At 43.9% G+C, this 24,322-nt stretch overlaps 1 protein-coding gene and 1 pseudogene across 2 annotated transcripts; both read right to left on the bottom strand.

Annotated features, from left to right (window-relative positions):
• Nucleotides 1-11,344: 11,344 nt before the first annotated feature.
• On the bottom strand, nucleotides 11,345-21,041 carry LOC129867411 (DNA methyltransferase 1-associated protein 1-like). 2 transcript variants are annotated; one of them, XM_055940790.1, is made up of 11 exons: nucleotides 20,892-21,041; nucleotides 20,340-20,446; nucleotides 20,047-20,138; nucleotides 19,550-19,748; nucleotides 19,178-19,336; nucleotides 18,787-18,954; nucleotides 17,230-17,415; nucleotides 17,042-17,113; nucleotides 16,426-16,498; nucleotides 13,088-13,398; nucleotides 11,345-12,059 (listed from the first exon to the last, which is right to left on the bottom strand). In XM_055940790.1, exons 2-11 carry the CDS (start codon nucleotides 20,433-20,435, stop codon nucleotides 12,000-12,002), a joined length of 1,416 nt encoding a protein of 471 aa, XP_055796765.1. In that variant the 5' UTR covers nucleotides 20,436-20,446; nucleotides 20,892-21,041; the 3' UTR covers nucleotides 11,345-11,999. The 2 variants fall into 2 exon arrangements, with proteins under 2 accessions (XP_055796765.1, XP_055796766.1); XM_055940791.1 differs by having other exon boundaries at nucleotides 19,550-19,745.
• A 1,149-nt stretch (nucleotides 21,042-22,190) lies between these two features.
• LOC129866558 (galectin-3-binding protein B-like) lies at nucleotides 22,191-24,139 on the bottom strand (annotated as a pseudogene).
• Nucleotides 24,140-24,322: the final 183 nt, after the last annotated feature.

The following is a 24,322-nucleotide window of genomic DNA, read 5'->3' as shown; positions in this document are numbered from 1 at the left end:
GAAGGTTTTAATAGTCACATTGGGTACAACATCTCCTATACACTTCCTTATAAATTCGCTCACAGAGTCAGCGTGTACGTCAATGTTATTGTCTGAGGCTACCCGGAACATATCCCAGTCCATGTGAACGAAACAATCTTGAAGCGTGGAATTCGATTTGTCAGACCAGTGTTGGATAGACCTAAGTACGGGCGCTTCCTGTTTTAATTTCTGCCTATAGAAGGGGAGAAACAAGATGGAGTCATGGTCAGATTTGCCAAAAGGAGGGCGGGAGAGGGCCTTGTATGCATCGCGGAAGTTAGAGTATCAGTGGTCGAGTGTGTTACTCGCTCATGTACTGCAATCGATATGCTGATAGAATTTAGGTATCCTTGTTCTCAGATTAGCTTTGTTAAAATCCCCAGCTACAATAAATGCAGCCTCAGGATATATGGTTTCCTGTTTGCATAAAGTCCAGGGAAGTTCCTTGATTGCTGTCTTGGCATCCGCTTGGGAGGGGGGGGGTATACACAGCTGTGATGATAACCCAGGAGAGTTCTCTTGGGAGATAATACGGTCAGCATTTGATTGTGAGGAATTCTAGGTCAGGTGAACAAAAGGAATTGAGTTCTTATATGTTGTTACAATACACCATGAGTCATTAATCATGAAACATACACCCCGCCCTTCTTCTTACCAAAGAGATGTTTGTTCCTGTCAGCGCGATGCACTGAAAATCCCATTGGCTGTACGGACTCCGACAGCATGTCCCCAGCCAGCCATGTCATCATGAAACAGAGTATGTTACAATCCCAGATATCTCTTTGGAAAGCAACTCTTGCCCTAATTTCGTCAACGTTGTTAATAAACTAGGAACTGGACAATAGCGAGTAATATACTCGGGAGTGGTGGGTGGTGTGCGCGCATCCGAAGCCTCACTAGAAGACCGCTCCGGCACCTTCTCCTCCGACGGCGCTGTTTTGGGTCGGCCTCTGGAATCAGTTCAAATGTCCTGGGAGGTGCAGACAAAGGATCAGCTTTGAGAAAGTGATATTCCTGGTTTTAGTGCTGGTTGTGCTGGTAGGTTGTGTCTCTGATATCCAATAGTTCTTTCCGGCTGTATGTAGTAACACTTAAGGTTTTCTGGGCTAACAATGTAAGATATAATACATAAAAAACTAAATACTGCACAGTTTCCTAAGGACTTGAAGCAAAGTTACCATCTCTATCGGCGCCATCTTGTCAAAATGGAGAGGTAGACAGTTCCAGGGGATGAGAAGGTGACCCTATCAAACTGTTCTACGCCCTATTCAGTCACAGCCTCCCTAGAGGCAGACAGTTCCAGGGATGAGAAGGTGACCCTATCAAACTGTCCTACGCTCTATTCAGTCACAGCCTCCCTAGAGGCAGACAGTTCCAGGGGATGAGAAGTCTACTTCTAGAGTCTCTCCTTCCTCTCTCCACTCCATTTTGTCTTTAGGGCATGAATGTAGGGAGAATGTTGAAAGTGGACATAGGGGTTAATACTTGGCTGTAAGCAGTACTCATGACTGGGGATTGGGAATGTATTGTGTACTGTAGCCTGTGCCTTATCCATGAGCTAAAACCAGTGGAAATTACATCTCCTTCCAACTGTCCGCCTTTGGGCGATTCTTGCGTTCATACCAATCTAAGAATTCAACCGACCTTCTCTACGTACAGTATCTCATGAAATTAGGTAAACTTGTACAATTCAAAGTTTTCACACAGAGGTGACCCACATCTACAGCTAGGAAGGTTGGAAGACAGAATGACATTGGACAGAGACGTGGAGAATTGATAAAGGGATAGACAGGTTGGTAATGTAGTCTCCCTACTGCATGAAAATATCAAATATGATGTAATTCAATGTGCTTATCAAACAGAGATGTGGAATACATAATGTGTTAGACATGTCATTATATGGACACAGTTAATGTGGTTATATCACCATAGTTTGACCACAGAGTTTTATGTTGGGAGACATGACATACGTATTTCTATCAAAGATGACAGCGGAATCCACCATCTTCAGACAAGAGCAGCCCTTTCTATGTCACTTCCTGTAATAGCAGTCTGCTTCCCAGATGTAACCTTATTTCCTTTATAATGCTCTACTTTTGACCAGAGCCCTATGGGCCTTGATCAAAAGCGGTGCACTATAAAGGGACTAGAGCCCGATGGGTCTTGATCAAAAGCAGTGCACTATAAAGGGAATAGAGCTCTATGGGCCTTGATCAAAAGCAGTGCACTATAAAGGGACTAGAGCCCTATGGGCCTTGATCAAAAGCAGTGCACCATAAAGGGACTAGAGCCCTATGGGCCTTGATCAAAAGCAGTGCACCATAAAGGGACTAGAGCCCTATGGGCCTTGATCAAAATCAGTGCACTATAAAGGGACTAGAGCCCTATGGGCCTTGATCAAAAGCAGTGCACTATAAAGGGACTAGAGCCCTATGGGCCTTGATCAAAAGCAGTGCACTATAAAGGGACTAGAGCCCTATGGGCCTTGATCAAAAGCAGTGCACTATAAAGGGACTAGAGCCCTATGGGCCTTGATCAAAAGCAGTGCACTATAAAGGGAATAGAGCCCTATGCGCCTTGATCAAAGCGGTGCATTATAAAGGACATTTGGGATGCACCCGTCTCTATCGGTCCCAATCTCTGTCTTTTACCAGACGTCTGTCCCCAGTCTTACCCTGTCCTGCCGGCGCAGTCATGCCACAGTCATGCCACAGTGACATATAGCTACCATTAGCCGGGACACAGTTCAGTTATGATAAAACCCCTCCCACCGCTTAGGCCCTGATTAAAGGCGCAGTCCAATAGTTGATAAAGAGATCCCATCTGCCTCCCATCACCTAACAGCCATTGCTGTTCAGTTGGTGTTTTTCCTCATGCTTTCACATCACCACCACACATGCGGACGCGCACATATAGACACACACACACACACACAGACACATGGACGCACACAGACACGCACACAGACACACACACACACACACACACAGACACACACACACATAGATGCACACAGACGCACACACAGACAGACAGACACACACACACGCACGCACGCACACACGCACGCACGCACGCACGCACACGCACTGGAGCAGAGGAGCGTGTGATGTAGCTTACAGCTGATCCAGATGGATGTTCTTGAGAGTGGCAGAGGCATCCCACCTTCAACCCATTTTGGACCTGTTTTTATTAATGAAAACACACACACACACTCGGGCATGCGCACACAAACTCGCTCACACATACCACCTCTACGATCACAGAAGCACACTCTCATAGTAGCAGGCTTTATAAATGGATGAAAATAAGATATCAAATAAGCATTAAAGGAGAGAGAGGAGGAGAAGAGGAGGATGAGAAGGGGTGAGGAGGAGAGGAGGAGGAGAAAGAGGAGAGGAGGAGAAAGAGGAGTGGAGGATGAGAGGAGGAGAGGAGAAGAGGAGAGGAGGAGAAAAGGAGAGGAGAGTAGAAGAGGAGAGGAGGAGAGACAGAGGAGGAGAGAAGGAGAGGAGGAGGAGTAGAGGAGGAGAAGGAGGAGGAGAGAAGGGGAGGAGGAGGTGGAGAAGAGGAGAGATAGAGAGGAGAAGAGGAGAGAATGAGAGTAGAAGAAGAGGAGGAGAGGAGGAGGAGAAGGAGAGAAGAGGAGGAGAGGAAAGCATTAATCCAATACAAGCCTAGCGCTCCACTGAATACAGGGGGATGGAGAGGGTGGGAGAGAGAGAGAACAAGAATGATCACCTCTCGTCTGTGCTTTGTCAAGGGAGAAATTACACATTTACTGAGTTTTTTTTCAAGCGGCGATGGGTTCCATAGATCAAAACCAGTGGATTTACGAGCCAATTTTCAACATGATATATAGACACCAGGAATCCATTTACCTGTGTTACCAGCCTCTCACCGCCTTCCACGCTCTGGGGTGAAGTTTCCCACGAGGACAGATCTAGAATCAGCTTTCCCTCCCCCAATCCTAAACTTAACCATTATTTTTATTTGACCATTATTTAACTAGGCTAGTCAGTTAAGAACAAATTCTTATTTTCAACGATGGCCTAGGAACAGTGGGTTAACTGCCTTGTTCAGGGGTAGAACGACAGATTTTTACCTTGTCAGCTCAGAGATTCAATCTTGCAATCTTTCAGTTACTAGTCCAACACTCTAACCACTAGGCTACCTGCCACCTCATTAGTGGGGAAAATGCTAAATTGACCCCAGATTAGGGGCAATTTACACCTCCTCCCACAGAAAACAGCTCGTGAGTCCCTCAGATATGCTCCCTGTCCGACTATAGCAGGTTCCTCCAAATGAATAGCACATAGCCACGTAAGTTATGGCTTGCCTCACTCTCTCCCTTTCTTTTTCTCTCTCTCTCTCTCTCGCGCGCTCTCGCTCTCTCTTTCTCTCCCTCTGTCATTCAAAATAATATATTCTAGATGGATGAGTAAAAATAAAGCCAATGGACACTGAATCAAACATGTTGCACAATGAAACAAACAATATTTTGACACTAACATACTAATTTGACAATGGTTTCTCACACAGCAGGTTTCAGATCCCACCTGTGCCACCACCAGTTCATGAGGATTTTGACTGTTAAAATGCTAACAGATACAGATACAGTAGGCCTACACATAGCCCTGGGACGTAGGGGTGCTGAGGATGCTGCAGAATCCCCAGAAAAATAATAAAAACATTTTTATATATATATATATATGCAGTACCAGTCAAAAGTTTGGACACACCTACTCATTCAAGGGTTTTTCTTTATTTTTCACTATTTTTTACATTGTAGAATAATAGTGAAGACATCAGAACTATGAAATAATACATATGGAATCATGTAGTAACCAAAAAAGTGTTAACAAATCAAAATATATTTTAGATTCTTCAAATTAGCCACCCTTTGCCTTGACGACACCTTTGCACTGGGCCTTTACTAGTCAGTCCTGTATAGTCATCTTCAGCGCGGCCATTTATTTTTTTTGCATCCATTTTCCTCAATGTCTTCTTTGAGAACAAATGGAACTGGAATTAAAATCCCCCTTTACTTCCTCAATTGACTGAATTGAAATGGAATTGAGTGAATATCCATGGCTAAACTCCCTCCTCTTTCTGGCTGAGGGGGCTACTTTTCGTTTGGGCGAGCTGAAGTCTCCAATCACCAGTTCTGGATCCAGGTGTCATCGACCAGCACCAAGTGCTCTCCAGAGAATTGCCACTTGGCTTTGTGGATATAGGATATACACTGAGTACAATACATTAGGAACACCTGCTCTTTCCATGACATAGACTGACCAGGTACATCCAGGTAAAAGCTATGATCCCTTGTTGATGTCACCTGTTAAATCCACTTCAATCAGTGTAGTTGAAGGGGAGGAGACGGGTTAAAGAAGGATTTTTAAGCCTTGAGACATGGATTGTGTATGTGTGCAATTCAGAGGGTGAACGGTCAAGACAAAATATTTAAGCCCCTTTGAATGGGGTATGATAGTAGGTGCCAGGCACCCTGGTTTGAGTGTGTCAAGAACTGCAACTCTGCTGGGTTTTTCACGCTCAACAGTTTCCCGTGTGTATCAAGAATAGTCCACCACCCAAAGGACATCCAGCCAACTTGACACAACTGTGGGAAGCATTAGAGTCAACATGGGCCAGCATCCCTGTGGATGGCTTTTGACACCTTGTAGTAAATGCCCCCAAATATTGAGGCTGTTCTGAGGGCAAAAGAAGGTGAAACTCAATATTAAGAAAAGTGTTCCTAATGTTTTGTACAGTATGACATAACACGTTGTTCCTGGCCTGGTTCCATACTGTATGTGCTGTAGACTACTCTTCTATCATTAAACACTACAGTATGGAAACAGACTACCTTGTTGGTAGCTTTCAAGGGGGATCCAAATCTGTTCGATTCTAATCAGGTCATTACATCAACAAATTGAGACCTTGGGACTATAAGGTTCTATCTAACATTTTGTAATAAAATGTGTTATTCACATAGTTGCTCTTTAGGTGGTCCTTCACATGTGAGATAAGTCAGATTTGTGAAAAAGTACATTTACGACCAAAAAAATAATATTCTGAAAGTCGTTTCTGCGCAAACACCTTTGAACTTGGTGCTTTAAGGTTGTATCTGCAATCCAATCACACAATGCTGTGTTGTCAATAAACAAATAACTGTATGTAAGGTGATGTACTTATTGAGTCGTGAAAGAGGAAGACATCACAAAACAGTTCTGAGATCTGGGACTTGAAAAATACTCATTATCTCAAAAGCAAAAAAAGTCTTTGATTATTCATATCATAGGTTCTGGCCCTCTTTTGCAATTACTTTAATAACTTAAGTTATTTATGGTAAAAACAAATATTTACAGATGCCTTAAATTACATAAAATTACATGAAATTAATGAATGAATTAATGAATGAAATTACAGGTAGTGCAGTGGTTTCCGGGACACCTGGGGGTACTTGGCCTATCCACAGGGGGTACATGAGAAGACTCATGGTAAAATGCACATGAGGGGGTACATCAGGGGTACTCTGGACAGAGCAAAATTCATTTTTTAGAGTGGTAGAGTAGCCAAAAAAGGTTGGGAACCACTGCTGTAGTGTGCTCCCCAGGCTGCACTCCAGTCCCCGCTGGCACACAGCTCGAAAATCTCCCCAATTGATTAACTTTCTAGGGACAAGAAAATGATCATCCATAAGCTATAACAATACAATAATACATTTTATATATTTTTTCTAGTAAGTATAGGTTTCTATATAGGCTGTAAACTGAAGTGAATATTCGTATTCAACAACCGCTATGAAGCCCTATGTTTTGAATGTACAGTATTCATGGATGCCAAGGGAAGTCAGGTTTCCCCCAAAAATGTATCAATAAAAAAATACAAAAACATATACAATAATTCATATTTAGTCTCTCTGTGTTTCATAATTTTCCTTCAATTCACAAGAGGCTAAATGTATCTCACTGGAGAAAGCACCTGAGTGGGCGAAACAGCGCCTCTCTGTCTGTATATGTGTAGCCAATCTATCTGATGCTGTCTGGTCAAAAATAGTATGACATTGTTACCGCCCGTAGCATTGAACTCAAGGGAAGCCAGCGAGCATTTGACCTCCCTTGATAAGAAAAGTATAAAATAATAGCCATTCAGCATTGAGCTAAACTGAATGAGGTCAACTGTGAATGGTCCTGGCGCACCAAGAAAAATTGTCAAGGGAAGCCAGTTGGGATTTGGCTTCTCACCAATGATATCACATTGAGTGCACAACGACATTGACAGAAAAAATGGGAATTGTTGCATCTTGTGGTGTTGTCCTCCGGTGGCTAGCTAGCTAGCAAACATTTTCCCTTTCCTAAATTAGCCATGGATGGAGATAGGGAATGGGCTCATGGTTTTACTTAATTCTCCGTACTGGCCAATGATTATAACGGCGATTCTGATCCAACCATAAATTCATACATTGTGCCCCTGGCCTGAGAGGATGGAAGTTCAATATGTAGTTAGATGTAGTAGGAAGTTAGGCTAGCGAGCAAGTATGGAATCACTCTGAAAGTGATCCAAACAATAGCTATCGTTATTGTTCTCCACTCTTTTTGTAGTTATCGTTGTAGTGTGAACGCTCCTCATCATTTGAATTATCGTTATAGTTACCGTTATAATTATTGTTATAGTTATTATCCTTGGTGTGGATGGCCCTTTAGAGCTTGCTTAAGGCCCAGTGGATAGGCATTGCTGTTTTTGTCTTTTTCTATATCAATACGAAAACCTCCATGGAAGGGGTGTTTCACTAAAATTACAAACTTAACACATTTTATTGACAGTTAGCTCGTAGTTTACTGACTTTGGGTGTCAGAGACCAGAAAAACATATCAGTTTACTCATCCAGAACTAAGCTTTAGCAATGTTGCTAGTTCTCTATACAATATAGTGTATTTATCATTTTAGTGAACTATCGCTTTAACAAATGTGTGATGAACATTAATTAATATACACTCAGTGGCCAGTTAATTATGTACACCACCCCATTCACGAAAATGGTTTGTTCCTACAGACAGTGAGTCACATGGCTGTGACTTGCTATGTAAACAGTCAGACTGGCATCGAGGCATTCAGTTACTGTTCGATTGAACGCTAGAATGGGCAAAACAAGTGACCTAATCGACTTTGAGTGTGGTATGATCATCGGTACCAGGCTCACCAGGCTCGCCGGTTCCAATATCTCAGAAACGGCCAGCCTCCTGTGCTTTTCACGCGCGACAGTGCTTAGCGTTTATTAAGAATGGTGCGACAAAAAAAAAAAAAACATCCAGTCAGCAGCAGTCTTGTGGGCGAAAACAGCTCGTTGATGATTGGTCGAAGGAGAATGGCAAGAATCGTCAAGCTAACAGGCGGGCCACAAACAGGTAAATAATGGCGCAGTGCAACAGTGGTGTGCAGAACGGCATCTTGGGAACGCTCAACTCGTCGGTCCTTGTCACGACAACACCTTGTTCGACTCTTATCATCTAAAAACAAGAAGAATTGGCTCCAGTGGGCACGTGTTCACCAGCACTGGAAAATTGAGGAGTGGAAAAACATTGCTTGGTCTGATGATCCTGGTTCCTGTTACGTCATGCTGATGGCAAAGTCAGGATTTGGCATAAGCAGCATGAGTCCATGGCCTCATCCTGCCTGGTGTCAACAGTACAGGCTGGTGGCGGTGGTGTAATGGTGTTTTCCTGACACACGTTAGGTCCCGTGATACCAATTAAGCAACGTTCCCATGTCCCAAAGAATTCAGGCTGTTCTTGAAGAAATCGAAGACTCCTCTCCATCACACTCCGTTGTGGGCTGTCTTCTCAATCTCGTTCATCCCTATTTTTTAGGACAATTTGCCAGGTGATTTGAGGGATTAGTCCTGTAGGCTCGGCCCGAATTTATGTGTTCTCTGTCACATGGAGCTGCATGGAAAATGGTCCAGTAACAAAGGACAATGCCCAAGGACTAGTAAGCCCTTCCCCCTCTGAGGGGACAAAATATATCTCTGTTACAGTGTTCAGAGGACTGACTATTGTGACAGACTAATGCTAAAGTATCCATGTTTGGTATCTATGTGAAACTTGTTCACTGAGGAGAACTCTGATGCTATCGATATTGATGTATGATCTCCGTGGTTACTGTTCACCAAGGGGAACTCTGATGCTATCTATATGGATGTAAACTCAGCAAAAAAAGAAATGTCCTCTCACTGTCAACTGCATTTATTTTCAGCAAACTTAACATGTGTAAGTATTTGTATGAACATAACAAGATTCAAAAACTGAGACATAAACTAAACAAGTTCCACAGACATGTGACTAACATAAATTGAATAATGTGTCCCTGAACAAAGGGGGGGGGTCAAAATCAAAAGTAACAGTCAGTATCTGGTGTGGCCACCAGCTGCATTAAGTACTGCAGTGCATCTCCTCCTCATGGACTGCTCCAGATTTGCCCGTTCTTGCTGTGAGATGTTACCCCACTCTTCCACCAAGGCACCTGCAAGTTCCTGGACATTTTGGATGGGAATGACCCTAGCCCTCACCTTCCGATCTAACAGGTCCCAGACGTGTTCAATGGGATTGAGATCCGGGCTCTTCGCTGGCCATGGCAGAATACTGACATTCCTGTCTTGCAGGAAATCACATACAGAATGAGCAGTATGGCTGGTGGCATTGTCATGCTGGAGGGTCATGTCAGGATGACCCTGCAGGAAGGGTACCACATGAGGATGTCTTCCCTGTAACGCACAGCGTTGAGATTGCCTGCAATGACAACAAGCTCAGTCCGATGATGCTGTGACACCGCCCCAGACCATGGCGGACCCTCCAAATCAATCCCGCTCCAGAGTACAGGCCTCGGTGTAACACTCATTCCTTCACCGATAAACGTGAATCCGACCATCACCCTTGGTGAGACAAAACCGTGACTCGTCTTTTTGCCAGTCCTTTCTGGTCCAGCGACGGTGGGTTGGTGCCCATAGGCGACGTTATTGCCTGTGATGTCTGGAAAGGACCTGCCTTACAACAGGCCTACAAGCCCTCAGTCCAGCCTCTCTCAGCCTATTGTGGACAGTCTGAGCACTGATGGAGGGATTGTGCGTTCCTGGTGCATCTCGGGCAGTTGTTGTTGCCATCCTGTACCTGTCCCGGAGGTGTGATGTTCGAATGTACCGATCCTGTGCAGGTGTTGTTACAAGTGGTCTGCCACTGCGAGGACGATTAGCTGTCCATCGTGTCTGCCTGTAGCACTGTCTTAGGCGTCTCACAGTACAGACATTGCAATTTATTGCCCTGGCCACATCTGCAGTCCTCATGCCACCTTGCAGCATGCCTAAGGCACATTCACACAGATGAGCAGGGACCTTGGGCATCTTTCTTTTGGTGTTTTTCAGAGTCAGTAGAAAGGCCTCTTTAGTGTCCTAAGTTTTAATAACTGTGACCTAATTCCCTACTGTCTGTAAGCTGTTAGTGTCTTAATGACCGTTTCACAGGTGCATGTTCATTAATTGTTTATGGTCCATTGAACAAGCATGGGAAACAGTGTTTAAACCCTTTACAATGAAGATATGTGAAGTTATTTGTATTTTTACGAATTATCTTTTAAAGACAGGGTCCTGAAAAAGGGACATTTCACTGAGTTTATGATCTCTGTGGTTACTGTTCACTGAGGATAACTCTTGGTGGTCAGGTTATGCGCTGACACACTGTGGAGACTGGGCCTTGGTGGTCAGGTTATTCTGTAAACTTGGTATTGTTTAATTGGCGAAAGGTGGTTGGTCTTGGGTTGCAAGGTTACACCTTCAGATGTTATAAATGGAATTAAATGCCTTTTGTTCTCTCTCTTACCCTGTATCCTGCCCATGGAGGAAGGTTGTATGACTCATTTGAATTTCCTAGACTTTTAGGTCTCAGGCCTAGTAAGCATCTCCATGTTCATGCTTAACCTTAGGATCTATATTCTTGGAATGCCTTGGAATGCTTGTTAATGCTGTGGAGCTGAAGCTTCCTGCCTTATATGTGAATACATTCATTGTTAAAATATCTGCCTTTGATCTAGACAATTGTCAGACCAATTCTTACGTGTCAATGTCAACTCATTGCCTAACGCTTGCTTATTTTAAAGATCTTAATGGAGTCAAACATTTGAATAGGCTAATTACATGTTAAATATTACTGCCCACTACAGTCCTACCTTTCAGGGTAGAGTTTGCCTGGTGATTTTGGAGGGGTCAGACTGATTCTAGCATGAGTTACATACAGGTACTATGCTAGCCGTGAGATATTAGCACACAAGACCGTTTGAAAAAACAAAGATGTTTATTGAATGGGTAATGGAGCAGATTGCTTTCCTCTCTTTTCAGACAGTGAGGACAACAGTCCATCTTAGCCTGTTCAAACTCTCCCACAAGCTAAATCTTTTGACCCATCTGAGTAAGGAAGTGTCACTGACCGCAATGACAGGGCGAGCCGCCAACTAAGAGGTAAGACACAAAACTACACAGCCCAGGAAACATAACAGCATGACGAGAAACAAAAAGACAGTGACCAAAGGTCCCACCCCCCTGCCCCAATCTCAAATAGACGTTTCTCTCCCCACGGCTCAATTAGCTCACTCTGGCTATTTACAGTTTACCTGGCCTCATCTCGGCCTGGGCGAAGGAGGGAGAGGAGTAATGAAATGGGATGTCAGTCGTTGTCTCCGTCATGATAGGCTGGGGGGGGGGGGGGGGGGGGGTCCATTGGCTGTAAAGGGGATGTGGTGGTGTTGGTGGGGGGTATTATTCCTGTGTATCAGTCATATTCAGGGGTGTGTGTGATGGGGGGGACAAGGCTTGGTTGTTATTTGTCAGAGGGGTGGATGACTCCCCCACCCCCCCTATCTCCAGCATTCTGTATTCTGACCTCATCCACTCTCCTCTCCTCCACAGTCCCATAAAACACCAGGGCTTGACGTTACGGCTTCTTCACCTTCTTGATGGACGAGGAGCTGGATGCAGATTCTCTGCGTTTACGCTGGAAAGACAAAAAAAATTGCACCAAACGCTGTCAGCCATTGGTCCAGAAGATGTATAAACCTGCAGAATTTCACATAAACTATGAGAATACTAAGAGCTGTGCACATTGGAACATTTTCTAAATGTATTCTCTTTGACAAATTGTATTCAGCTAACTCCTGTTAATACAGCAGGGTCGTATTCATTAGGATACACTATCAAAACGTATTGCAACGGACAATGAAAATAGGCATTTCTTATTGGACAAGTCTTAGCAGGGATGCAAACTGGTGAGGGCTCAAAAAGATGACACAAACATGCAAAACATCTCTGCTAGGAGGAAATGCAGGTTGGAACTAATTAAACAACAAAGAATATGAACTACATGATGAGTCTCGGTGTGTCAAATAAAAAGTGGTTAATATGAACCTAACTCACAGCTAAAAAATGTAAAGAAATTAATCCAATGTTATTTGTTGCCTAGACTTTACTGCAAATGACAGTCAAGTCTTGAGAAAGAAACAACACACTAATATTGCAGTTAGCCATGAAGGCCTTTATAATAGAACGCTTGTGACCACACACACATCTAAATATTGCACTTGAGAAAAAAACATCTTAAAGTAGCAATAGAATGAAAGAAACAGGCATTCTATTTTTGCTGTATTATAGTGGCAACTATAGATATCGATCAAGAGCACAAGGCTACATGTATGCAAGAATAACATTCACTGAGTAAAATGAAGTAGAATCCAGCCAGTAGTGATCCAAACCCCCCCTCTCCCCTCCCAAACTTTTCTCATCGGATCTACACGAATCACGCAGGTCACCTATTTTGGATTCAAAATGGCAAATTTCGCCGAAAAAAGGTGACCAGTTTGCATCCCTGGTTCAGGTAGTCCCTCTGTGTCGGTGTGTTTAATTCCATTTCAAATCATATCAAATTTTATTTGTCACGTGCCGAATACAACAGGTGTAGACCTTACCGTGAAATGCTTACTTTGGTGCCTAATGGTTTTTGTGAGTGGGGTGGGCTGAGAGACTTACTGAGTTGGGGGTGAGCGGAGCTCCCACCACATCGATGATCTGTTCCTTGGCCTCGCCCTTGATGTCGTCTGGGCCGGGCCAGGCGGGCATCTCGGGACCCCCAGGGGCCTCTAGTCCTCCTCCTCCTGGGGGCCCAACAGGGATCCCCCCTCCTCCTCCAGCCTTCAGCAGGGCCTCGTAGCGGTGGCGCAGCATCTGTTGTTCGTACTCACAGTTACCGTGGGCCTGCTTCAGCTCATAGACCAGCACCAGGTCACTGCGCAGCTCGTTGAACATCTGGACTATCTCCTCTGTGGGCATGGGGTTCAGGTCTACACAGAGAGAGCAACGTAGGGAAAGATGAAAAACACACAGATAGGACATATCCCACTAACCATTGTACGAGGCCCACAATGCATTGGAGGTAACCAAACGGTTTGCCTTGTTTTACTTGACCTACATGGACAAATCAACTCAAAGGATATTTAAGTCCAACTATCTAGTCACAGTACCTTGGTCTGTGTTTGCTCTATTTTTTTATTTATTTATTTTCACCTTTATTTAACCAGGTAGGCCAGTTGTGCACAAATTTGTTTATATCCCTGTTAGTGAGCATTTTTCTTTGGCAAGATAATCCATCCACCTGACAGGTGTGGCATATCAAGAAGCTGATTAAACAGCATGATTACACAGGTGCACCTTGCGCTGGAAACTATAAAAGGCTACAAGTTGAGGGAGTGTGCAATTGGCATGCTGACTTTAGGAATGTCCACCAGAGCTGTGCCAGATAATTTAAATGTTGCATTTCTCTACCATAAGGCACCTCCAACGTCATTTTAGAATTTGGCAGTACGCCCAACTGGCCTCACAATCGCAGACCACGCCAGCCCAGGACCTCCACCTCCAGATACTTCATCTGCGGGATCGGACAGCTAATGAAACTGTAGGTTTGCACAAGCAAAGAATTTCTGCACAAACTGTCAGAAACCACCTCAGGGAAGCTCATCTGCGTTCTCGTCATCCTCACCAGGGTCTTGACCTGACTGCAGTTCATCATCGTAACCGACTTCAGTGGGCAAAATGCTCACCTTCGATGGCCACGGGCACGGATGAATCCCCGTTTCAATTGTACCGGGCGAGTGGTTTGATGCTGTCAGTGACCTATGGTGGCGGTGGGGTTATGGTATGGACAGGTATAAGCTACGGACAACAAACAACGAGCAAAATTGGATTGTCATGCCATTCATCCGCCGACATCAGCTTACCGTAATTTCTGGACTATTAAGCGCACCTGAATATAAGCCGCACCCACTGAATTTTTAAATAATATGTATTTTGTACATAAATAAGCCGCACATGTCTATAAGCCGCAGGTGACAACCGGTACATTGAAACAAATGAACTTTACACAGCCTTTAAACGAAACACGGCTTCTAACAAAAATAAATAGGCTTTAACGAAACACGGCTTGTAACAAAAATAAATAAAATAGCAGTAAACAGTAGCCTACCAAGAAAGTCATTGGTCACTATCTTCCTCCTCCTGTGCACTGAAACCACTGAAGTCATCTCCTTCGGTGTCGGAGTTGAATAGCCTCAGAATTGCTTCATCCGATGTTGGATCGTTTTCATTGTCGCTCTCGTCACTTTCATCCGGAGGCAAATTCCCCACTGAGCTCATGCTGCCCTCTTCAACACGCAGCAGTCCAGCCTTTCGAAACCCGTTGATGATAGTGGATTTTTTGACAATGCTCCACGCTGTCAGGACCCACTGGCAGACTTGACCATAAGTTGCCGTTCGCATGCGGCCCGTTTTAGTGAAGGATTTCTCCCCACTTGTCATCCAAGCCTCCCACTGAACGGCACCTTAAATGCACGATTTACACTGATGTCGAGTGGCTGCAAATACTTTGTTGTGCCTCCAGGAATCAGTCTTCAAGCTCATTTTCTAGTTCGGGCCATCTGCTTTTCTTCCCTCTGAAAGATTTTGTTGTCTTTTTGCACTGAGTCAGTTCCACACGCTGCTGTTTCCAACGTCTTATCATCGACTCATTAAGGCCAAGCTCCCGTGCAGCAGCTCTATTTCCTTTTCCAACAGCCAGATCGATCGCCTTCAACTTGAAAGCTGCATCACATGCATTTCTCCGTGTCTTTGCCATGATGAGGGTGACAAAATGACTACCGTAATCAGAATGATGGGAAGTTTAAGCGTGCTCGATTTACGTCACATTAAAAATCCATAAATTAGCCACGTCATTGTATAAGCCGCGAGGTTCAAAGAGTGGGAAAAAGTAGCGGCTTATAGTCCGGAAATTACGGTATGTTTCAGCATGATAATGCACAGTCCCATGTCGCAAGGTTCGGTACACAATTCCTGGAAGATGAAATTGTCCCAATTCTTCCATGGCCTGCATACTGACCAGACATGCTCTGGATCGACGTGTATGACAGCGTGTTCCAGTTTCTTTCCTATATGCAACAACTTTGCACAGCCATTAAAGAGGAGTGGGACAACAACATGCCACAAACAGCCTGATCAACTCTATGTGAAGTAGATGTGTTGCGCTGCATGAAGCAAATGGTGGTCCCACCAGATACTGACTGGTTTTCTGATCAACGCCACCTAGTTGTTTTTACAGTATCTGCATGCATGCATGCATATATATATATATGCATATATATATGTGTATTCCCAGTCATGTGAATTACATAGATTAGGGCCTAATGAATTCATTTCAATCGACTGATTTCCTTATCTGAACTCTAACTCAGTAAAATCGCTGAAATGTATTTCAATTACTTTCAAAGTCATTTGGAAGTAAGTATTTGGATATATTTTCTTTGAGAAAAAAAACACAGCTTTTGGAAATACACTTAGAAAGTATTTTATAATACTCAAATACACCGACTCAAAACGCACTCCCATGCCTTTAACCCAGACCGGTTTGGTATTTTAAATGTTGTATTTGATTCGGAACACATTATTGGGGGGGGGGGGGGGCTTGTGGTTAGAGCTTTAGGCCAGTAACCGAAAGGTTGCTGGATCGAATCCCCGAGCTGACAAGGTAAAAATCTGCCGTTCTGCCCCTGAACAAGGCAGTTAACCCACTGTTCCTAGACCATCATTGTAAATAAGAATGTGTTCTTAAAACTGACTTGCCTAGTTAAATAAAAGGTTAGATTTAAAACATTTATATATTTTTTAAATATTCTACTACACAGAAAATAAGTATTTCAGTAACAAATAATAGACATATTTGAACCCAGGTCTGGTTGTTTGTGTGAGTGAGACAGCGCCTTGGTTTGCTGTTTAACATTTATGCTGAGATTATGGTAGGTATTATGCCTAACTGAACTCACCCACTTCCCGCTCTGTCAAGATCTGGTCAATGGCCTTGATCTTCTTCTGGCCTACCGAGCTCGGCAGCTTCATCTGTAACACACACAGAAAATAATACGTTGGGGTGTGTTTCAAATGGGAGCTCTTTACGGTGTTTCAAATGGGAGCTCTTTACGGTGTTTCAAATGGGAGCTCTTTACGGTGTTTCAAATGGGAGCTCTTTACGGTGTTTCAAATGGGAGCTCTTTACGGTGTTTCAAATGGGAGTTCTTCATGGTGTTTCAAATGGGAGTTCTTTACGGTGTTTCAAATGGGAGTTCTTTACGGTGTTTCAAATGGGAGTTCTTTACGGTGTTTCAAATGGGAGTTCTTTACGGTGTTTCAAATGGGAGTTCTTTACGGTGTTTCAAATGGGAGTTCTTTACGGTGTTTCAAAAGGGAGTTCTTTACGGTGTTTCAAATGGGAGTTCTCTATGGTGTTTATGGAGTTTCAATGAGAATGCTTTATATTGGTCTTTGAGAGGGAAGCTGAGGTCCTATGGTGATATTTGGAGGGGGAACCATCTAAGCAAACCAATATACAATTCCTATACAGATCATGTGTGACTGATAATTTTTGTGCATGGCCATGCTTACCCTCTGGCTGCGCAGCGTGACTCCAGCTGATTTGAAGTCAGGGAATTTGATCCCTGCCGTCTCAGGAACAGTCTGTTGTGGACAGACGGGGAGACAGTAGAGAGGTGAGCGCAGAGACAAGACAAACAAGCAGGGTGGAATCAGGTTCCTTATTAAGGGATTGGGCGAATGGGAGAGTGTTTGTATACCGGTTTCTCCATCTCTCGTTTCAGCGGGAGCTTCTTCTTGGTAGCCTTGCGCTCGGCACGTCTCATCTCTGTGTTGGTGTCTGCTGCTGTGATGAGCTTCTGCAGGTCCTGGGCCTTCTTCTCACGATCCTTCTTCCTGCTCTCCATCTTCCTCAGCTCCTGCATCAGATACTCCTCTTCTGCCACCTTCAGGACAAAACGGGGAAGTGCAACATGAGTGGGGGATTAAAACAGAAGAATGAGTTACGAATAATATAATTAAGCAATAACACTCGACAAGGCCCGAGGGAGCGCCTGGACACAACCCGTAGCCTTGGTATATTGGCCATATATCACAAACCCCTGAGGTGCCTTACTGCTGTTATAAACTGGTTACCAACATAATGAGAACAGTAAAAATACATGTGGTATGACATCAGCCAATCAGCATTCAGGTCTTGAAACAACCAGCTTATAATGGTCTGTGACCTCTGGACATACATTAAAGACCTTCACAGCTTGATAGATGCAAATATATTTTGGTCACATGGTCTGTTTCTAGTAGGAAATACTTCAGACATTGTATTGGATTCGATGAAATTGTTCATGTGCCCCCTAACTGCCGCCAAAAAGGCAATAATTTTAAAAATTATTTTTAAAGTGGTTTGAGCCAAATACTTCTATAAAAACTTATTGGAGAACTTATTCTTATTCTGTAGCTACAAAAACTCTAGTGGGCTGGTTAGAGGTCATCTCCATCATCAAAGACCTGGGTTAGCTAACTGCTGTTTCAACCCCCCCTTCTTGCTTATGTTTTGTTGTTGTGGTAGTCTGACAGCTATCTCGTTTGATTGGCACCGATAACCCCCCCCCCCCCCCTAATTAAAAAATATATAACACTAAAATAATTTAGGCCTATGCAATATAGCCATCCTTCTGTCCAAATCAACATACAATTTTTTATTTAACCTTTAACTAGGCAAGTCAGTTAAGAACAAATTCTTATTTACAATGACGGCCTAGGAACAGTGGGTTAACTGCCTTGTTCAGGGGCAGAACGACAGATTTTTATCTTGTCTGCTCGGGGATTCGATCTAGCAACCATTCAGTTACTGGCCCAATGCTTTAACCACTAGGCTACCTAATGAGTGCATTGTCTTAATTTATGCGATCCCAGTGAAAATATAACCCATGACCATGCCAAACTCCGTCCAGGAGTTAGACACCAGATACATGATAGGAATCAAAGGCTGAAAGTAATTGCACCTCAAAGGGATAGTGCAAGATTTTGGCACATAAGCCATTTGCTACTTTAACCCAGAGTCAGATGAACTCATGGAAACCATGAAATTGCTCAGTAGCATTCGCGCAATAGCTGTACCCTTAGACTTCTAGTCATAGGCGAGTTAGCAATGGCTCGCAAATCTACTTTCAACTTCCTTCAAACTGCACACAGAGACATAAAAATGGTAACCATGATTTCTTCTGACTATGGGTAAGTAGACAACTATTATCTTGGACTAGCATTTCAACCTTCAACACTAACAGTGGAATTGTCTTTGGGGAGGTGCTGCTAACCTGATCAGGCGTGCGGTTGAATAATCTCTCCAGCTGCTCTTTCCTGCGCCTCTCGTGACCCGCGTCAAATACGTACATCTTGGGCTCTGTCCCTGTTGCAGCGCGAACCTTGGTCAGCTTACCGCAAATGTTGTAGTAACGTTCCTTCAGGTCCTCTGTTGACCGTTTCTGAAAGTACAAATACAGAAATGTTATCGGCAGGTACAATTATCATGGGAAGACAATATATTTCATGATGCATCACATTCAAATATTTGCCCCCCAAAAATCTAATATTCTAAATGTTTTGAAATACTTGAATCTTCTTTTCTGTATTGTGATTTGTGGATTCAAATGTATTTAAAATGTGTGTGTGTGTGTGTGTAATGTCAGTCATAGATAGCCTCCTCACTCTGTATTGCTGATGGTCGTAGCGGTCGTGGACGACGATGAAGCGCAGGTCAAAGCGCTTGCACAGGTCAAACAGGTGGTCCGTCTCCGCCTTGGTCCAGCCGTCATCATGGAGATACATCTGGTACTCCTGCTCCGAGTACACTGGCACCTGCACTGCCTAGGGAGGAGACAGAGAGAGATTTTTGCATTTGCTTTGGCTATAAAGCCCCTTTGAATTGAAAAAGAGCGAGACGGGTGGTCACAGGGAGGGAGAGAGAGATGGAGAGAGAGGGAGATGGAGGGGGAGAGATGTGTGAGACCGACAGTGATGAAGTGAACAATAAAGAGATAAAAACAATAAAAGAGAGTGGAGAGAAACCCATCTCCTTACTTTGTTGAAGCGGGCGAAGGGGTAGTCCTTGCCTTCCTCTGCCATGCGTCTCCAGTGGTGGAAGACGGCTCCGTCTCGGCGGGCTGGGTTGGTGAAGGGCATCCATTTCCAGGGTCGCACCCGCTTACAGCCCAACTTGGCCTTCACTGTCCGGTAGCCCTGAGTAGTGTCACTGGGCAGCAGGGGGGGAGCATCTCTGCTGAGAGACAGGTGGTGGTCAGAATACTAATTCAGTGACACACCCTATTAAACGCAGCAATACAGAAATTTAGTCACAAGTAAAAACCATTTTATGAGATCAGTGTTCACGTAAATCTAATTTTATTGGTCACATACACATATTTAGTAGATGTTTTCCGGATGTAACGAAATGCTTGTGTTCCTAGCTCCAACAGTGCAGAAGTATCTAACAACTCAAAAGTAAAAGAATGGAGTATGTTCAGCCCAAGAGGCAGGGCAGCCAGACAGAGGGAGTTTGCGTCAAACAGGGTTCCTACTTCTTGTCTGAGTAGAGCAGGGCGTACACCTCTCTGTGCATCCCCTCTGGTCTCTTGAAGGTCAACGTTTCAGTTGTTTTCTTGGCCTTTTTCTGTAATGGGGGGATTAAGGTTGAGTGCAGATCAACTGTGCAATTTAGATGTAAACGATAGACTGTCAGTTGATAGGCTTGTGCTAATGAAACTCAACAATGGACAGTTGGGACACAGTAAGTTGTTCCACACAAGCCACTCTCACACACCATCAACAGACAGGTCCTCAGCAGGTTGTGACCAGAGGGCATCATTCTTACCTTCTCGGAGTTGATGAAATCCTTCTTACTGATCGGCCCATCATTGTCCCCTCCGGCCAACTCCAGAATATCTCTCACATCGGCACCAGCTGCCATGATGACGTGTGCTGTAAAGAGTAGGAACTGTGTATTTGTATTCTGTCATTGTGTGTCAAATGTATATGTCATCACCTGATAGCTCACCTAACTATCAAGTTATTTACCGTACGTTCTTGGCTAGACATGGCAAGCAGAGCTAGCAAGCAATGTAGTTAGCTAATCTCTTTGTAGAGGCTACTACTCGGTCTTTGCAGAAAGCCAACGTTAACGGTCTATAATTGATGGATACATTATTTAGTTAACATATGTATTAGGTGTATTCAAAGAAGATACCTGTATTTTGTGTCGATAATTTAGCTAGTTAATGCGTCGCTCACGTTGACTAGTTAACGTTAGCTTTCAAGCGAATATGTTCAGCTAGCCGGCTTTAGCAAACGTTGCAGCGCTAAAGCCCAGCAGGGACATAGCTAGTTATGGAATACTTCATTTTCAACGTAAAGTTTTACCGTTTACCTTTTTGGTGAATCCACGCGTCTGTTTTTGTCTTTTTAAATCAAATATTCTGTGAAAGTATAAAAATTGGCTAGCTAGCTAACCGGCTAACAACAAGCTATAATCAACAAGCTTGCGTTCAGCGGAAACCGGAAGTAATTCTTCTTCGCCAGTAAAGCCGCTTCTGTAATACGTTTTTCGCCACCTACTGATGTGGAGGGGGTGAACTTGGGACAAAATGATTTAACCACATTTAAAAACAAAATAATGTATTTATTTATTTAACCTTTATTTAACCAGGTAAAACAGTTGAGAACAAGTTCTCATTTACAACTGCGACCTGGCCAAGATAAAGCAAAGCAGTGCAACACAAACAACAACACAGAGTTACACATGGAATAAATAAACGTACAGTCAATAACACAATAGAAAAGTCTATATACAGTGTGTGCAAATGAAGTAAGATTAGGGAGGTAAGGCAATAAATAGGCCGTAGTGGCGAAATAATTACAATTTAGCAAATAAACACTGGAGTGATAGATGTGCAGATAAATCATTGATAAATTATATGACATTTGTGATAAATGATATGACACACATGCCATATGTTGTCATATATAAGACATGAATACATGTAGAGAAGCAACATGTTGACTGTTTCATTAAAATCCTTATTAAAAACGAGTTTATTATTGTTCTGAACATGCCCGACATTTTCCAAAGTACATTGAAATTGGAATGATACTGTGTCGCCTGGAAGAAACATTCAGAAAATGATTGGATGGGTTATCAACAAAGACTACATAAAATTAACATTTTAAGTGAATTGCTTTCTTATACTTGAATATAGAGGAATTCAACATCAAAAATGAAAATAACAAAAATGTTGTAACCTGTCCACTCTATTTTCTCATCTTCCTCATCCTCTACTTTCTGTTCATTCTGCTTGATCTCAGTGGTGTACTCAGACTGAACCACCACGCGGTAGGAGAACTGGTCTGAGTGGCACGGGTAGGCCTGGACCACACTACTGTTGACTGGGAATTTGACTCAGCCAACAGTGAAATCCTGGACATGGAATATATACTCCCCTTCACACATCAGGACAACCTTGTTGAGGTAACGGATGCCATCCTCGTATTCTTTGGGCAACTCACTGTTATTATGGGCAGTTTGCGAGACCATTGGCAGCGTTGCACAGTGGAAATAGTTGTTTGAGCATTCATGGTTGTGGATATACACCCTGGTATGCCAGTTTAGCTTTTTAAACAGGGCAAAATAAGCACTGTTGTGCACAGGAGTGTTGAAGGAGGCACTGAGTCATGGCTTGCCAGTGTAGATCCTGGGTGTGTATTCCACTTTTTTATGGAGGAGGTCCCCAAGCAGCATCCGGAAGGGCAACGCATTGAACTGAACGCCCTGCAACATGCCGGCATTATACAGCTCTAGTTGGTCCATGTACAGTTTAGACTTAGCTTTGAGGTTGAAAACATTTTCAGCAGCGATCATGGGAAAAGGGATGCAGTCCAAAAGGGCCACCTGGTCTTCGTGGGTGGATGAGTTACCCTGATCCAACAACCAGTCCTCCAAACCTTTTAGCAAGAAGACCTCCTCTGGCACTACCACGTCTGAACGGGCCAGAAGGTCCTTTACTGTGCCCAGGCCAAGACCAGTCCAGGCTGGGGAATGGCTCAGTGACTTACAGTTCCAGGCAAGGTAGCGCAGACAGGTTTCCTGCAGAACTGGGTCGCCTGTACAGACGGAATGCTCGTACAGAGAGGTCTGGGTCTGGAAGGAGGAATCCTCTGGGAGCAGTCAGGTGAAGAGCCTCCCTTCCTCCTCCTGGAGCTGCGTCAGACTCCAGTCGAACACCATCTTGTGGATGCACTGGGCAGAGGACGCAGTGATGTTGATTTGCCTTGTGTACAAAGATACCTGGGGAAGAAGGAGACACAAGATACATGGATTCTCTGCCACGACACGGGTTTGACAAAGAAATGGTGGATGTAATAACAGGCTAACTAGGCTCTGGTTTGTAAAGTAGAGCAGGTTGGTCTCACCTTACCTTAGAAAGTTGGTGAAATGAGGGTGGCAGTTGAGTCTGACGTCTAGGTTGAAGTTAATGAAGTTCTCCTCCTTTGAGACGTTTAAGATGGAGGCCTCTGGATCGAGAGTGACGGTCAGCTTGTGAACACAGATGTTTTCCACAGTGCTGTTTGCGACCCGACCCGCACCATGATGTCAAAGTCACAGTCGCGTCCACTTTCAAACAGCCCCCCCATGTGGTTAGCAAGGCCTGCGTTGTGCTCCAGGGCGTAGACACGGCTGATATTCTGAGCAAATTCTGATCAAATAAAAAAATATTGGTCAACCACATCATATATTGAAAAGCACAAACAGTATATAAACAAAATATCAGAAATTGATCATACATTTTCATCCAATCTAACAGAACGATTCATTGAAAACCCGGTGGAGGCTGCTTAGGGGAGGACGGCTCATAATAGTGGCCGGAATGGAATGAATGGAATGGTATCAAACATGGTTTTAATGTGTTTGATACCAATCCATTGACTCCATTCCAGCCATTATTACGAGCCGTCCTCCCCTCAGCAGCCTCCACTGTTGTAAACTGAGCACCTCCTTGAGCATGTACTGTAACAGTCGTCTATGCTAGCATCTCAAAGTGAGCCATGCACCAAACATTTCTGCTGTTTCAATTTTCATTAAGTACATTTCAATGACACTGTGTCTGGTCTTTAGGTCTTTGTGGATGAGTATTTGTGGTCACTGGTCAGTCTTACCTCTCTCACAGACCACACTAGCACCCTCCGTCTCCCCCTCCGTCTCCCCCCCCAGCCTTTGAAGAGACCGTGGGACAGGTCTTGCCCATCACAGTTTAGAGCCTGTGTCCAGCCTGTGTCCAGATTACAGACGGGTCCTGGGTCAATAAAAACAAACAGTGAAGGTGTGATATTCTGTACCTATGCAAAGATACACATGGGGCTAGTTTCCCGGACACAGATCAAGCCTCCATTGAATCAAAACTGAGATGAGTGGATACAAGAGACGTTATACAGATCCAACCTAACTTGCAACCTAAATATTCCAGCCACCACGGCAGTGAGAGCACCAGGTTAGTTGAGATCGCAACACACCACCTATGCCTCAATAATGTCCCAGTTGTCGTCACACACGGTCCCCCACTGTCCATTATATTAGACCTCCACACAGCCCTCAGAGGACAGCTTACCCCCCACCAGCCTCATGGCCCCATTCTGTAACCCTGAATGGAGGCATTAGAGTACAGTCAGTAAGTCAGTCAGTTAGTCAAATAGCGAGAAATAGTGGTGTCTTTTTGTAGGCACTAACTCCCCCATGGTTGTACTATGAGATAATCTTCATCAGCTGACGTCACTTTTTGTGATTTGTTAAGCATTTATGTAATTTTA

The sequence above is a fragment of the Salvelinus fontinalis genome, chromosome 12 (genome assembly GCF_029448725.1).
Source record: "Salvelinus fontinalis isolate EN_2023a chromosome 12, ASM2944872v1, whole genome shotgun sequence".
Classification (NCBI taxonomy): domain Eukaryota; kingdom Metazoa; phylum Chordata; class Actinopteri; order Salmoniformes; family Salmonidae; genus Salvelinus; species Salvelinus fontinalis.
The sequence above is the reverse complement of the archived record's forward strand: the minus strand, read 5'-3'. Positions and strand labels throughout refer to the sequence as shown.

Bases quoted from the DNA above. Each gene is read 5' to 3' on its own strand.
- LOC129867411 (XM_055940790.1), bottom strand. From the start codon at position 20,435: ATGGCAGCTGGTGCCGATGTGAGAGATATTCTGGAGTTGGCCGGAGGG. The intron at 18,955-19,177 runs GTGAGGAGGCTA...TTGTACTTTCAG, and splicing joins ACGACCATCAGCAATACAGA to AAACGGTCAACAGAGGACCT. The intron at 12,060-13,087 runs GTAAGTCTCTCA...TTGTCTTTCCAG, and splicing joins CTCCGCTCACCCCCAACTCA to CGTAAACGCAGAGAATCTGC.